Source organism: Colletotrichum fructicola, assembly GCF_000319635.2.
Source record: "Colletotrichum fructicola Nara gc5 chromosome Unknown KSG_Nara_v1_contig06, whole genome shotgun sequence".
In the NCBI taxonomy this organism is placed as follows: Eukaryota; Fungi; Ascomycota; class Sordariomycetes; order Glomerellales; family Glomerellaceae; genus Colletotrichum; species Colletotrichum fructicola.
In genome coordinates, this window is record NW_027094056.1 from 604,728 (window position 1) to 619,880 (window position 15,153).

At 53.2% G+C, this 15,153-nt stretch overlaps 5 protein-coding genes across 5 annotated transcripts; 2 read left to right on the forward strand and 3 right to left on the reverse strand.

The window, feature by feature from the left end:
* Positions 1-192: 192 nt before the first annotated feature.
* On the reverse strand, positions 193-2,293 carry HNM1-1 (Choline transport protein; the record flags this gene model as incomplete). Its single annotated transcript, XM_032021394.1, has 11 exons — positions 193-380; positions 428-473; positions 535-734; positions 796-887; positions 951-1,193; positions 1,244-1,339; positions 1,397-1,562; positions 1,608-1,763; positions 1,819-1,888; positions 1,949-2,153; positions 2,205-2,293. The coding sequence occupies 11 exons, from the start codon at positions 2,291-2,293 to the stop codon at positions 193-195; spliced, it is 1,551 nt and encodes a 516-aa protein (XP_031881672.1).
* A 961-nt stretch (positions 2,294-3,254) lies between these two features.
* CGGC5_v010437 (uncharacterized protein) lies at positions 3,255-4,179 on the forward strand (the record flags this gene model as incomplete). Its single annotated transcript, XM_032021393.1, has 3 exons — positions 3,255-3,429; positions 3,479-3,540; positions 3,592-4,179. The coding sequence occupies 3 exons, from the start codon at positions 3,255-3,257 to the stop codon at positions 4,177-4,179; spliced, it is 825 nt and encodes a 274-aa protein (XP_031881677.1).
* Positions 4,180-6,936: 2,757 nt separating this feature from the next.
* CGGC5_v010438 ((S)-mandelate dehydrogenase) lies at positions 6,937-8,388 on the forward strand (the record flags this gene model as incomplete). The annotated part of the gene is made up of 2 exons (XM_032021392.1): positions 6,937-7,024; positions 7,073-8,388. The coding sequence occupies 2 exons, from the start codon at positions 6,937-6,939 to the stop codon at positions 8,386-8,388; spliced, it is 1,404 nt and encodes a 467-aa protein (XP_031881676.1).
* A 309-nt stretch (positions 8,389-8,697) lies between these two features.
* On the reverse strand, positions 8,698-10,483 carry CGGC5_v010439 (putative transporter; the record flags this gene model as incomplete). The annotated part of the gene is made up of 6 exons (XM_032021391.1): positions 8,698-9,291; positions 9,369-9,605; positions 9,664-10,004; positions 10,059-10,175; positions 10,234-10,249; positions 10,301-10,483. 6 exons carry the CDS (start codon positions 10,481-10,483, stop codon positions 8,698-8,700), a joined length of 1,488 nt encoding a protein of 495 aa, XP_031881683.1.
* A 1,824-nt stretch (positions 10,484-12,307) lies between these two features.
* On the reverse strand, positions 12,308-12,590 carry CGGC5_v010440 (uncharacterized protein; the record flags this gene model as incomplete). The annotated part of the gene is made up of 2 exons (XM_066152357.1): positions 12,308-12,508; positions 12,570-12,590. 2 exons carry the CDS (start codon positions 12,588-12,590, stop codon positions 12,308-12,310), a joined length of 222 nt encoding a protein of 73 aa, XP_066008288.1.
* Positions 12,591-15,153: the final 2,563 nt, after the last annotated feature.

A 15,153-nucleotide genomic window follows, 5' to 3' on the forward strand; every position in this document is an offset into this window, starting at 1 on the left:
GGCTTCTTCTCGGGCGAAGCGCTCACACAGTTTCTCCGTCTCCTCGACGAGTCCGTTCCCGGCCGTAAAAGTACGCAATGTTTATCGCATGACAAAGGCAAAGAAGGTAACTTGCAGTGGTTTTGAAACGAGCTAGAATGCCCCTTGCCTATGACTTTTCGGGTGTTCGAGTACTGCACACAATTTCAATATTCATTCCTTGTCTTGAGCATCCAAGTCGGCTCCTTTTGAGACTCTGTCCCCATGTGTAGTCGAATTGGCGACTGGCAAGTCCTCCCCGAGAATGAGATCAAATTTGGGGCCATTGTACGCCTTCCTCTTCACAAACCACAATCCCACGGCAAAAATAATGAAGACTCCAATAACAGCAGTAACATAGTCTAACAATGATTAGATTAAGACTTTAATAAGGCATCAAAGTACTTACTCATGGTAGAGATGTCGATGGGAATCGCTGGCGGGAAGCAAAAGAACTACACCCAGCTGCGTTAGAATGGTTTCCAGATAGCATATACTGTTTAGATTGGTTCTTACAACAGAGGTGACAAGCACAAAGAGAACTGAAATCCAGTTGGTAGCATAGCCAAATAGCCCTTTACCCAGGTAGAACTCTGGAGGGCTCGCTGCGACAACGTGACGGCCCCTGACGAGAAGGATCATGACCGGCAAAGCATACGACAGGTTGAGAAACAAGGTGCAGCTTGCGATGTAGGCATTGAAGGCCACTTCCGGACCTTGATGAAAATTTGTTAGTTCGGCTTGCTTTGATGCAACTGACGAATTTGAGTAATTTACCGAGGTAGAGTAGACCGAACAAAAGGTTGAAGACGGCCTGGACAAGGATGGCTCGGACGGGGACGTTTAGCCTTGGATGAAGATGCGATAAGCTAGATACAATTAGTATACGTTGGGACGACCATGTTTGGCCAGCTACAGTCGGGAGTGCTTACTATCTTGAAAACGGGGTGCCGTTATCCCGAGCCATGGCCCAAACCAGACGACTTCCAGATGTGACGCAACCATTAGCTCCGTTGACAAAACACAGGGCGACAGCGACGCTGAGGATTGTCGCAGCTGCTTTGTTGCCTGTGGCCTGTGATATCATCTCTGTAAGAGGACTTTGAGTGGGCGATGCGAGAAGAACGTCAATATCAACTGCGCAGAAAAGCATGACAAGAATGAAGGCAATGCCACTGGAACAGGTGTTAGAAACCTCGAGATTGGCCTTTTTCAAGATGCTCACGTAGTTCCTCCCACAAGCACCGCGCCAACCATTGCTTGAGGTGCATCCTTGGATGGATTCGGCATTTCTTCTGTCATGTGGGCTACTGCGTCGAATCTAGAAGTGAAATCAGCATTTTGTTGTGGTTGAATGTGTTCGTAAGAGAGGGCGTACCCAATGAGACTAAGGGCGGATTGAAGCAGGCCCAGCATCCAGGCAGTTCCATCACTCCAGCCGGTCGTGTTGGAGAAGTTGGTAAAAACATACTCGGCACTTGTTTTCGGTGATGTTGCTAGAAGCACAATGCTGATCACCACAACACTGAGCAATGACCAGTACACTGAACGATTAGCCAGAGGCCTTGCTGCAGCAGAACGAGACTTACAAGCTCCTTCGTTCCATCGATTTAGTATGGGGTAACCGAAGATGTTAAGAAGCACTCCAATGATAGATACCGCCACAAACATCAAGTAAGTACTCCACTGTGTGATTTGGTATGTGCCACCAGAGCCAACCACTGCTGCTGCAGCAAGGAACCGAGCTACCATATGTCAGCTGTCAATTCTGCAGTGTGGAGATTCAAGATGTTGATGTACCTCCGAAGTAAGCAGCAGTCGTGTTCAGAGTGAGCCATCCAGCGATGTTGACCCATCCGACGAAGAAGCTCTAGGGTTGATCAGCACTTGAGATTGGATCCCAGTATCAAGTGTGGACTTGAGTGCACACCATTGACTTTTTCCATTTTCGAGTGGATAACGCGTAAGCGTAATGATACTGGCCTCCCGCTGTTGGGTAGAGTGACGCAAGTTCTCCAACGCTGGCACTCAAAGCGATGTTGCAAAGAACGCAGAATATGAATCCATAAACGAAGGATACTGATCCTCCGGATGGCATAACGAGACCGATCGACCCAGCTAAAGAAATCCATGTGCTTGGCTTGTTAGCGGGCAACTCATTCAGCATTGGAGTTTTCAAGACCTACTTCAAAATCGCAAACGCCATTCCAACCATCGTAATCTTGGAAAATCGCTTCTGAAGGTGGCCATTCTGGCCATCGACTGCCCCAGTCATGGTGGACATAGTTTCGCGGGACGTGAAGATGCTTGGCGCAGGGGAGATCTAATGAGAGCGATCCTCTGCTCTCCTTTTGAGTTATGTTTCAATCGCATGAGGATATCTCGTTATCGAGACCCAGATAACGCGTTCAGATAACAACCTACGGTATTCTCTCGAATGTTTTGCTAACACAGCCGGAAGCACTGCATGCACGCTTCCCACGTCGCTAAACCCAAATTGGCAGTGTTAAGCAAAGGAAAACTGAGCCCCGGGATGCCTGTGGGTTCGGGATGCACAGCTGCGGGGTTCTGTAAGATAGCCAGCCGATCACCCCGCATGCGCCGATGAGGGGAGAACGTTGGGATCCATCGCTGGTGCCGCCATGTGCCATTCGTCTGCTTCTTGAACGTTATCAATAGACTTTGGAAATTCTGTCACCGGTTCCGTCTTTCAAAAGATTGACTTCAAAAGCGCTGTTCATCCCATGTGCTGTACAGGCCTGGCAGGATGAAGGTTCAACTGCAGACAGCAACGTTGTAGTCTATTGTTGAAACATCCTCTGCGAAATCCAGATCTCCAGCAGAACTGTACTATCAAATAAAGCTGCGTTCGCGAACAATTAGCAAAGCCAGTCACACGATTCTTCCCCTCGCCGTCAGAGGACTGCCCTGCTTGACCAGTCATTGCACGAGACGAAGCCCGTGCTCGATTCATGACGTCTAACGGTGATTGGGCTTCAAATGTGGGGGATCACGTCTCAGACAGACACGTAACAGATCTGAACGCTACAGCACCGTGCGGTTCAGACGACGATCAGCAGATGCAAATGTTCCATTTCTGCCGTTTCATTCAACATCACTCCTTCCTAGACTCCTTAAATAAGACGCCAAACTGAGGTGAATGATTCTCCGTTTCCTGCCGGATCCCACAACAACCATTGCAATTGGTCGCTTAACAATCGCCAACGGCACCCGTCATGGAGGCACGAAGTCCGCTCAAATTCAAAGGCACCAAGCCCGGTCAGGCCATTAAGCCCGGAACCACCCTTCGTATCCTCGGTGTTGGTGATTCTATCACCGTAGGCTTCCTCAGTGATCTTGATGGAGGCGATGGAAATGGATACCGTATGAAGCTTCGACAAAATCTTTCAAGTGCGTTTCATTCGCCCACAGGCAAAGCGCAGACTAATGCTTGATGAAGATGATCGCGTGTCTTTCATCGGAACCGAGACAGTTCGCGGAACGATCCCTGATAACTACTTCGTGAGTGTTGCGTAATCTCCTAAATAGCTATTCGCCTAATCAGGTTGACAGGCCGCTTGGAATGCGCGAACGATTCAATTCATCTCAGATCATGTCAACCCCTCACTGCAACAGCAGCCCAACATCGTCCTCGTCCATGCAGGGACTAATGACATGAACCCAAACTTGGACGTCGCTCTCGAAGGAAACGATCCCAAAGATGCCGCCGAGCGTTTAGGCAAACTCATCGATCAAATAGTAGAAGCCTGCCCAAGTGCGGTTGTTCTCGTAGCTATGATCATCAACACTCGTGATGAGGGGCAACAGCGGAACACCGTCCCGTATCAAGGCCATATACCAGGCATCGTGGCATCTCGTCAGCTTGCCGGTAAACATGTTCTTGCCGTTGATTTTACAAGCTTTCCTACAGGTTTACTTCGGGTTGATGGCGTCCACCCCACGAATGAGGGCTACCGTCATTTTGGCGACTACTGGTATGACTTCATGACGCAGATCCCGCGGGGGTGGATCCAATCACCTGATGATGAAGATGGGGATCAGTCTACAATATGTGAGAAGGGCCCTGAGGGCGGTCTTTGGCCAGAAAAGGCCTGCTGGCTGAAACAGCTGTTAGGATCCTGTATGGGACGAAAGATATGAGATGGCAGAAATTCGGCATCGAAGGATACCCAGTCGAGTTCATGAGCCACTTGAGCGTTGCCCGCAGAAGCCTCCTGTAAAGGTCAAGACTCCGATTTGACAGACCAGAAAGTCAAGTACGCAAGACACCATTCTCTTCAACCCGTAATTCAAGTTGTACGGGGCTGAGTTTGAACTATCTAAGCGCATTATCGACATACAACCAAGCTACTTCGGTCATTAAGGCATTTTTGGCGCATCAAATTATTTTGTATTATCTTCGAGGCTATCACGGGACACCGTCGAAGCCTTTTCGCAACCAGTCAATATGCTTACCCAAGTTGACGAGCTTTTCAGTCCCATACGTTGTCTCATGGTGGAAGCCTCTGTCTTGAAATTCGTGAGGTTAAATCAGACTTTCGCGTGATCTTCTCAACGCCCGAGACATGCTCCTTTTTAGCGTCTCCATACACATCTTCTCTCGCCAGACTTTCGCAGACGAAAGCAGTCATTTAAGTATCACTGTTCGAGCCTTATGCTCTCCAGTGACTGGTTAATTTTCAGCGAGAACTAAAAGGAGCATGTCTCGTGTTTCAGGCAGACAGGCAGTTTGCTAGTGTAGCCATCGTTGAATCCTCTTGTGTCTTGTTACGTTTTCGGCAATGGGATTGGCTGTCACCCGATGCCCTGGGTCTTCTAGCCAACGCAGCGCTTGGTAAAGATTTCTCGTCCATCTTCGAGTGCGATTCTAGCCAACCTTACTACGGGTTTGATTCATGGGACGGTTTCTTCACGCGGGAGTTCAAGGAGGGACAACGCCCCGTGTTTCGTCCAGATTTCCAGCCTTTTGCCGACGGCGACCCCGACCCATCATTGTTCATCACCAATGCTTGTGAGTCGGAAGTTGCCTACAACGTCCAACTATTCGACAACTTCTGGCTCAAAGGGCAACCTTATTCTCTCGTCAATATGTTGAACAACAACTCGAAAGCCTCACAGTTTGTTGGTGGGACAGTATACCAAGCATTAAGTGCTAAGAGTTACCACCGATGGCATGCCCCTGTTAGCGGCAAGGTGGTGAACATCGAGCAAGTTCCAGGCACCTACTATGCAGAGAACTACTTTGAGGGCTTGCGGACAACCCTAATGACCCCGATACAGCCGCTCCGAACTATTCGCAGCCGTACATTAGTGCTGTTGCTACCAGGGGCATCATCTATATCGAGGCCGAGAATTTCAAGATCGGGCTCATGGCTATCGTTTTCATTGGAATGGCTAAGTATCTTCTTGTGAATTCACTGTCACTCCTGGCGACACCATCCAAAAAGGGCAGCAGATTGGCATGTTCCACTTTGGAGGAAGCTCTCATTGCATGGTCTTCCGACCAGGGTTGAACTGACCTTTGAGCCTCCGCCGAAAGATTGGAACATGAACACGGAGAAGAATAACAAAGTCAAAAGCTTGCTAGCGGAGGTTCACTAGTTGTTGGAATTAGTAGTGAGGAATGTTCTTTCTTGATGGGTTTTCATTCCCAAGCTTTTTATCTTCAAACATTGATCTCCTTAATGAGAAACGCAGACAGCTCGATATATTGCCGTCGCAATAATAATCGATGTGATCTTGTGCTCGCCTGAAGTTTCACTACCACATCTGGTCACAGGTAGTGAGTTCGCAGCTTTTTATGGCCATCATCGTCGATGCCACTCGGCCACGGCAAGCAGCAAGCTGTGAACCCCCATGAGTGGGGGTCACCCTCGCTGAAGCCCCATCGAGTCTCCACAAGGATGATGGCAGACATATTGCTGGTGTTAAAATTACCACGAAAACAGGTTTGTGGACCATGTCGGTTCCAGGCGACCTAGCAGTCTGATGGATATTGATTTATTGTTGGATGGAAAAGTTACGCAAATGATGGCTTATCAATTGACGCCCTCGAGTCAAAGGATTTCCATTGGCATCACGCTCCTATTGCAACCTTAACAGATGATGTCTCCCCTGGCGCCGATTCTCGACTCAGCAGTTCGAGGCTTAAAGGTAGAGAGTCCATTGGACATCTCCCCTCGACAAACGCCAGAGCCATCCAAACGCGTCCACCCCCGGATTTAATCCCGACGCCCTCTTCCTCACCCCGCATGAGCGAGTCAGCCGCAGACATGGGCCCATCCCGGGGCCCCGGACAACTCCCGAGCTCCCCAGACACACCTCCGGGGGCTTCTCCGCACGAGAGCCCAACAACATCACAGCAACGACGAATCGAACAGCACCCGGCAGCGGAGCCGCACCACTTTTCGTGGAGATGTTTGGAGCGTCTCGTCGCCCTTTCGTGAGGAGAAGCCTGGAATGCAGCCCCGTCCACCCCGGACACGCCTGGGTGGGGGTTTCGTTCGCTGCTTTCCTGGTCGCGAGAGCTCAGCAGCAGAGACGAAGAAGGGAAAGCGCCCCAGGAAAACCGGCACGCTAGGACGGACTTCAGTCCGCTATTTGAACTACGACGCCGGCCTGAGCCTAGCAGCACGCGGAGAAAGGCCATGGTTCCTGACCCCCACGGAGTCTGTCCCCAACCTGTTGTCGCGAGTTCGGTGGAGCTCGACTGCTCCAAGCAAGCCCCATGAGTATTGCGTGGGGAGGAAAGGACCCGTGAGACGTTCGAAAGATCTCATTCTTGAGCTGCTCAAAGCGCCAATCTCCTCGGGCCAGCACTCAGCCTCATCTTGACCACGCCCATTGGACCTATCCCACATTTTCCGTCCCGCAGGTCAGTTCACCAAGATAGCCACGATGGTGGTGAGCGGCACGGAAGTAGCAAAGAACAACACCAAAGACTCGTGCTGGGTCGTCATCCATGGCCAGGTATGGGACGTCACAGGTACATCTCCCGCTTCCGTCACCAAGCTCTCTTACTAAGACATCGCAGAGTTCCTCGATGAGCACCCCGGCGGCGCTAAGCTGATATTCAACTGCGCCGGTCGTGACGCGACAGAAGACTACGATTCCATCCACAACCCGGACCTCATCGCAGAAACGCTGTCACCGGATCGCTGTCTGGGACCCGTAGACCCTCTAACCCTCCCCAAAGAATCATCAGCCCCGGAGCCAGAAAAGCCGAAGCCGAAGTTTCCGCACCTGGGTGCCATCATCAACGCAGACGACTTTGAGAAGGTGGCCGAAAAGTACCTGTCCGAGATCGGATGGGCGTATTACTGCTCTGGCGCGGAAGACGAGCAGAGTCTCCGGGACTCGAGACGCATCTTCCGCAGGTTGGCGCTGCGGCCGCGGGTGCTTCGTAATGTGGATTCCATCAACACGGCCACATCGATCCTCGGTCTCCCTTCGTCTCTGCCGTTTTACATCTCGCCAACGGGCCAGGCTAAGTATGCTCACCCCGAGGCCGAGACCCTTCTGGTGAAAGCAGCGGCGAAGGAGGGGATCATATACTGCATGCCGACGAAACCAAGCGCGTCGATAGACGCCATCTTCGGTGCGCGGGCGGAGGGCGACGCACAGCCGCTGTTCTTCCAGCTGTACGTCGACCGCAACAGAGAAAAAGCCCAGGCCACCATCCGAAAGGCGGAGAGCCTCGGTGCGAAGGCCATCTTCGTGACGGTGGATTCGCCCGTCATTGGCAAGAGAGAGCGGGATGAGAGGTTGACGGCCGGTGACGAGCCATTGTCCGAACCCAGCGGCGTCGCAAAGACGACGGCGTCGGGATTGTTGAACGCGGGGCTGACCTGGGCTGATCTCGAATGGATCCGGGAGACGACGTCGCTGCCGATTGTGATCAAGGGCATCCAGTCGGTTGAGGACGCTCTCATCGCGCACCAACACGGTGTCGATGGGATCGTGCTCTCGAACCACGGCGGGCGAAGCCAGGACACCGCCCAAGCGCCGATGCTGACGCTTCTGGAGATCAGGCGCTACGCGCCGCATCTGCTTGCCCCTGAGACGAAAGCAAATTTCCGGGTGTTCGTTGATGGTGGGATCAGACGGGGAACGGATGTTCTCAAGGCTTTGGCGTTGGGCGCGAGTGCGGTCGGCATTGGCCGGCCGTTTTTGTACTCGATGACGGCCGGGTATGGAGAGGCTGGTGTGCGGAGATTGATACAGATTTTGAGGCATGAGCTGGAGACGAATATGGCGTTGGCGGGTGCGGCCAGCATCGAGGATATCATCCCTGAGCTGGTCAATAGCGAAAGGGCGGAGAAGGAGGTTACCGGGAGGGTGAAGCTTTAGATTACGATAGTGTTTAGGAGTAAGTAAACATATTAGAGAAGCCTTCTATTTCTACCTTACTATATCAACTGGAAATGTCAGTCTTCGTTGCAAGATCCTAATCATGTAATGATCCCTCGCGGCCTACATGTTGACACTAGTGCTAGGGTTAGTTATTCTGTGAGCAAAACACAACCCAATCCTTTGAATTCTCATATAGAGAAGACTTTTGAGTATAACACATTGTATTCAATCTACGACTTCGGTCCATAAAATCTCATAGATGTCCCGATGCCATCCCCTGGCCCATAAGATAATCTCCAGCTCAACCTAGATAAGATATCTAAACCCAGTAGAAACCTGCGCCGCCGTCGGCCCATGCTTGCCACAGTCCTCGCCCCGACCCAACTTCGCATTCAGCCTCCTCAGCCAGATCCGCGTAACGGTAGCAAACCCAATCGCCAGCCCCGTCGCCGCGATATTCACAATGAAAGCGGTAATATACCGCGGCGCGCCGTAGTACAGATAGCTGCCCCAGATATTGGGCGTGTTACACATGGCATTAATCAGCGCGATGGCACTGGCCCTCTTGACGCTCGGCTGCGCGAGGCTGCCCGTGATCCAGGACAGGATGACGACGGCGGCGGCGTAGAAGGAGCCCGGGAGCAGCATCATGGCGACGTAGCGCGCGGCGATGTTGATGGTCGAGACGGCGATGACGTTGGCGACGAGGGTGATGCAGAGCGGGATAACGATGTGGAGGTAGCGCTCCTGCTTGCGGTCGGAATGGAAGCCGTTGAGGAGCATGGTAAAGACGCAGAGGATGAAGGGGGGCGCGGTGAGGGCGTAGGTCATTGTGCGGGAGAAGCCGAGGCCGCCGACGACGGAGGGGAAGAAGTTTGCGACGGCGCCGACGATGTAGGTCTGTGGTTGGTGGTTGTGGTCAGTTGACATGTCTACCCGGAGATGGTTTGGGGAAGAATGTCAAAGGAAGTACATACGGAGTAGAGGATTCCCATCAGCATCCAGGTCTTGGGGTCCGCAACGGCCATCATGAAGCCCTTGAAGGCGGTCACCTCGCTTGCGTTGTCCTCTTGGCCTTGATCGGCTGCGAAGTTGTATTGGACCCATTCGCACTCGAGTTGGGTGAGGGTCGGGATTTTCTTGTTGGAGTTGGGGAGAATCATGGCGAAGGGGATGGCCAGTCCAACGGTGATGACACCCTCGACGAGGAAGAGCTGGCATGGTATTAGCCTGAATGTCTCAACACGAACATCGTCAATAGAAGGAACTCACCCATCGCCATCCAGAAAGGCCACTGGTTCCATCCAAATTCAAGATAGCAATGGCAAACAGTCCACCAAAGGCGTTGCCCAGCTGCGACCCAGAGTAGAGAATTGCCGTCCGTAAGGCGAACTGCTTGCGGTTGTAGAAAAGCGACAGGTAGTAAAGGGCACCTGGAAAGAAGACGGCCTCGATGAAACCGAGAAAGAACCGAGCCATCAGGAGGCCTTCGTAGTTGTGAACGACGGCCATGAGAGACGAAATCGCGCCCCACGCTGCCATGGCAGCGCAGATGTACGCCCCGGGCCACTTAATCTTGCTCACAATCATGTTGGAGGGGATCTGCATCAATACTGCGACCATCGTCAGTCGAAAGCACACAGAAATAGCTGCTAAGGGGAACGTACTGTAGCCGACGAAGAGAATGCTGACAGTGGTCTGATACTCGACCTGGGTGAGGTTGAGTTCCGTGGTAATGTTGGCGAGCTTGGCGCTGGCAATGTTTTGACGGTCGAGGTAGTTGACTTCACGTGTGTCAGGTCCGAGACTTGGATCGGAAGACGAAAGGCGGTGGTTACTTACGGACATACATGATGACCTGATCCCATGTTAGCCCCCGTAGATGGAGTGCGTTGAAAGAATGACTTACCATGATGGGCATGATGACCATATCCATCTTCAACGTGGCCTTCTTCCCAACCTTCTCATAATCCTCCTGACTTAAAGCTGCCAGACTGGCGGGCATGATGAGCGTCCCATCGTGGACGCTGAGCTTCTCCGCGTTGACATCCTCAACCTGGTCCGAGGATCTCTCTTTCTTTTCCATGTCCATGGTGCCGTCTGTGTTATGCGCTTGAGTCTCAAACGTAGAGCCCTCTCGACCTTACGTGTTGAAAAGGTCAAGGAAAAGAAGACGAGAAGTTTGTCAGACAAGACCTCCCAGTCAAACTCATGCGGCAAAGGAAAGGAATGGGACCTCGACCGATCTTAATCAAATCCCAATCCCCCCTGCCCTTCTTCCACCTTGGAGAAACCCTACCTCCTGCAACGCTTCCCCCTTCTCCTCACTTCCGGACAAGCTCACCCAAACAGCCGTTCCCAGCGTGGAGAACATGGGCCTAGCACGAACGCGGGGAAGAGCCCCATGGGGTAGACCCAAGCTATCGAGATGGTCCTCTTCTTGACCCCCAACTATCGAGTGTCGCGTTCCCCCACGATCTCCTTCCAACCCTCAACGCCATCTGGGAAATGCCACGGCTCATGGGTAGACAGGATACTGCGAGACGCATGTGGGACTTTCGTGGGGGTCAGATGTTGGGGTAATGTCGGGGATATTGCGGTGCGCCCTCGGCACGCGGCACATTACGACTCAGATCTCCGCGGGGGAAGCACGATTGCGTGTCGTCTTCAACCTATCATTCCAGCCTGCGCCGCTGCTTACGCTCGAAAGCATCATCATGGAGTGGCCTAGGGGATTCGAGTTCCTGGTAGTTGGGAAAATCATGATCATTTCTCGCGAAGGGGGCAGCATCCTTCTTCTCCCTCGATCTTGGTGTTGACCCCCACCGCGCCGTGCCATCCACGAATCCATGAATCGCTGACCGCCCCCAAGGCTCCGGTATTGAGTGGTTGGCCGCTTGTGTGTGTGCCGGCATCGTACGAGAATTACTTATTCGAACGGTTCCTCCATTTAAGTGCCGATTATGTCCGAACAAGTTGGTGCTGCTGGTGATTGGGTGTATTACCCAAGACATGCGCCGATAGGCGTGTCAATACGAGCTGTGCCTCTCGGCAGAACGGATGCAAAAAAGCTGTTCGCTCGATACAATTTGGCCAACGTCGTTCGCCAGAATCGGCTGACTGAGAGACTCGCCCAGATGGAAATTGAATCGCATCGACTCGGGCCGAGCTATGCGGCGGCTGAAGGGAAGTTGGGTAGCCGGACCAACGTTAAGGACCAGTGGCGCGATGAAGCAGCAATGTCAACGTAGGAGCAAACCCGGAGTATTTCAGGCACACCGTCAGATATCATATATGGATGGGAGGTAGTACCACCACACCGTGGCTTTAACCCAACGTCTTTAAGTCTTCTCGCAGGAAATATGCGAGACATCGTTAGCAGATATGCAGGATTGCAGGCCGCACGTTGGGTCTCTTCCATCTAAGGTGCAGAATCGATATCCAGAATGGAAGCAAAATAAAAAAAAACGAGAAGCAAAAACCCAACATGGCGATACGAGATCGCTCGCGAACGTCAAAAATGAGGTCCATCCAGGATTCGAACCTGGGCCTACGGAAGGAACTGATGTTGATCAGAATCCGACGTCCTAACCAACTAGACTAATAGACCGGTTGTAGCCGAAGCTCAGGAAGTGGGTTGAGCTGCTGGCCCGACAAGCGAACTGAAGTCTCCTCAGGGTGGGCCCGAAACCGTTGCAACGCGGATGCCTTCCAACATATCGCTGATGAAATGCTAGACTCCCAACCGCCGAGGGGTTCCGCCAAAAAGGTGGGATTGAGCACGAAAAGAACGCAACTTGAGAAGAGGTTGGAAGACATTGATGGCAATATCGTCCAAAGGCCGGGCGGTTTCAGCTGTATACGAGATGAGGGCATTCGCCCACCATGGGACTGTGCAGGCCGCACTCAATTCCATTCACACCGCAGATAGCATTACCTCCGCACGGCGATTCCAGAATGGGACACTGCAATCATACCGCAGTCGATCGAAGCCTCGGTCATGTTGTTTCCACTGAGAGATATCCAGAATTTTTCGGTGCCGACATCGTTCGGCCCATGCAGCGCATCGTCCGAGCCATGACGGCACAGATGCCATCGCCGCGTGGTATCCAGGGGCCTTGCAAGACCGGCGTGAGCTAAATTGCTTGCACCGGTACCAGAGTTTGGGAATTGCGTACGCTCAGATGAACCTTGACCATTGTTTCAAAACAGGTACGCGATAGATGAACGGGGTTTGTTTCGTCAGATGTCAAGATCGGACGTCGCCAAGGGGCCTGGCAGCGGCTTGTGGCAGACAAGCGATATGAGGATGTTGGCGGGAGGCGACAGGTTATGTTGCGGATAATTCAGACGATTTTGTCTGTTGCAGATGCATTCATAGAAAAAGCGAGCATTGTCGTCCCCCTTTAAGCCCCTTTTGTGCATTGAGGTTATCTTCACAGCCCGGTCCACCGGCTGTCTAGTCAGTTATGCTGACGGAGGTGATGACGACGGTGACGAAGGGGAGTCCGGGTGCTGGTCCCTTGAACAATCGGCCCAGGGGTCGGGAGACGGGGGCGGGGCTCCGGACATCGCTTCGCATCAAGTAGACAGCTGGGAAGAACCTCCGAGCTCTGTGGGCAGAGAAATTGCAGTGAGCCGTCCGCACTTTGGACCCTAGAGAGAATTCAGCTTTTACCACATGGATGCACCCACTCGGAAAGCAACGTCATCATGGGCATGTGGGGAGCCACGAGACGAGGTTGAAGCGGCACGAATTAGAGGGAAGTTTTCCCTGAAGCCACGAGCCAGCGGGGATGCGTCGGGGTTTTCTCAACGAATAGCGCAGATTACAGGAGCTCGACTGTAACCCGAGCCGAGATGTAGAGCCCTTTGTGCATCCGCGAGAAACAACGCGATGGTGCGCTGCTGAATTCAAAAGCCGAGAAGAGAGCGGCTCGTTGCGCCTGCATGCATCCTGCAGGCCGCTGCAGCTGGCCGTTGGATAATGAGGTCGAGACATGTTACGAGGAAAAGCAAAAAAGCAGCACGAGCAGGTTGAATACGAAGAAGCTGAGCGTCTGCATGAAGCCTGAATGTTGTCGTACACAAGCAAGTTAGCAACAGAGAGGTAGCGTGGAAACAACAGCAACGACCAATGCCCAAGCTGAACTGCTGAGATGACTGAGCTGCGGTGCATGGAAAAGGCCATTACTTTGCTGGCAGCACAGCGCACAGCAGAGCAGAGCTGCACTGCAAAGCAAGGTGGCACCACAGAGCATCCGAGTTGCGACGGCGCTGGGATGCGCCGTTGATCTTGGACCCACCGTAAAGACGTTGGAAGCCGCTGTGGTAGCTGTCTGAGTCTATCGTAACGTCTCATTCTTGTGCTCGGTGGCGTGCGACAGTCAAGAATTTTCTTCTTTCGCCCCCCTCAAGCCCCTAGAACATCCGCACGGAGGGTTTCTTTCCTTCAAGTTGAAGAGTTTGCTCGCACAAGCACTGGGCAAAGGAAGAAGCAGCTCTGGTAAGCCCTTTCTGACTGAAACTTTCCCCGACTGGCGCCCCCGATTTAGCCGAATGGCGGAGGCAGTGCGGCGAGCTGAATCGCTGGCCGTGGTGTAAGAGTCAAGCCAAGCTTCAGGGACACTGCGCTGGTCGGAGGCCCATAGCGACCTCTTCGACGGCCTAGGCGATTCAGCTTAGGACATCTCGGGCCCAACGATTTGTTGCGGCTGCCAGCGAAGATGCAGACACGACGGGACGCAGGCGCGAGACTGGACCCGTGAGCGTGTGACGCTGGGTTTCACAACGTGGCAGCGAGCTATCGCTGCGACGTGGACGGAGTGGGCGAAGGGGGGCATTCAGCGTGTGAATGCGCCGATTCCGCAGACACTGGTGAGGTCTTGGTGGCACAGAAGGGGAGCCGCGGCGGCCCTTGTTGCGACAGAGGCCTGTCGGAGAGCCTGTCGGAATAGGGGCCGCGATGGCTCCAGGCCGTAGCGAACGACTCGCTCCGAGCACGCGAAGTGGGAGCAGATGCGAGCTGGGGCCAGGTGTTGCCCTGAGGAAATGTCAAGCCTTTCAGGTTGAACATGGGACGTCCCACTGTGAGAAGGCTTCAAGGGGTTCACTGCTGGGTGCAGTGATGATCTCCGGCCTGATCTCCTTCGGTTCAGGCTCTCCACACCAGGCTGACGGGGTTTCATCCGAGGATTTGCATTTGCAGCCCCCAAATGGGATGGCAGCGACCGCCGTGAGATGATGGAAGTTCGGACGGGCGAGGATGAACACGAGAATGAGATGGGACCGAGACATATGGGATGGTTCCCGGCGAGTTGGCTGTCTGCCCAGGCCGTGGATCGTCGAAGGCTACCTTAGGTACCTATCCAGAGAGCTGCAGGCTTCGGTGTTGCTGCTGCTGCGTTGTTGGTCGCGTGGTGCGCTGCAGGAGGATGCGTGAAAGACGGGCGCTAGAAGCCAAATTGCGCTGGCGACTGGGGGGCCATTGAGAGCAAAGGATAATCGGCACTAGGGAAATGCTTCTCCGCGTGATCTGACATGGGGAATAGGAACGAAGATGATGACATTTCCCGGTCGATTTTGATTGTTTGATGGCCAGGAGTATCGGATAGGCGCACCTGCCAAAGACCTCGTGCTGGGTTCCTTCCTCGTTAGGGGCAGCACAGACCGCCGAACTACTGCTTAGGAAGGAGGAGGTCGCAGAGCGCTTTCCAGGTTGGGTCCTGCGCGATGAGAAATCTTTTTAGCAGGAGCGCACTG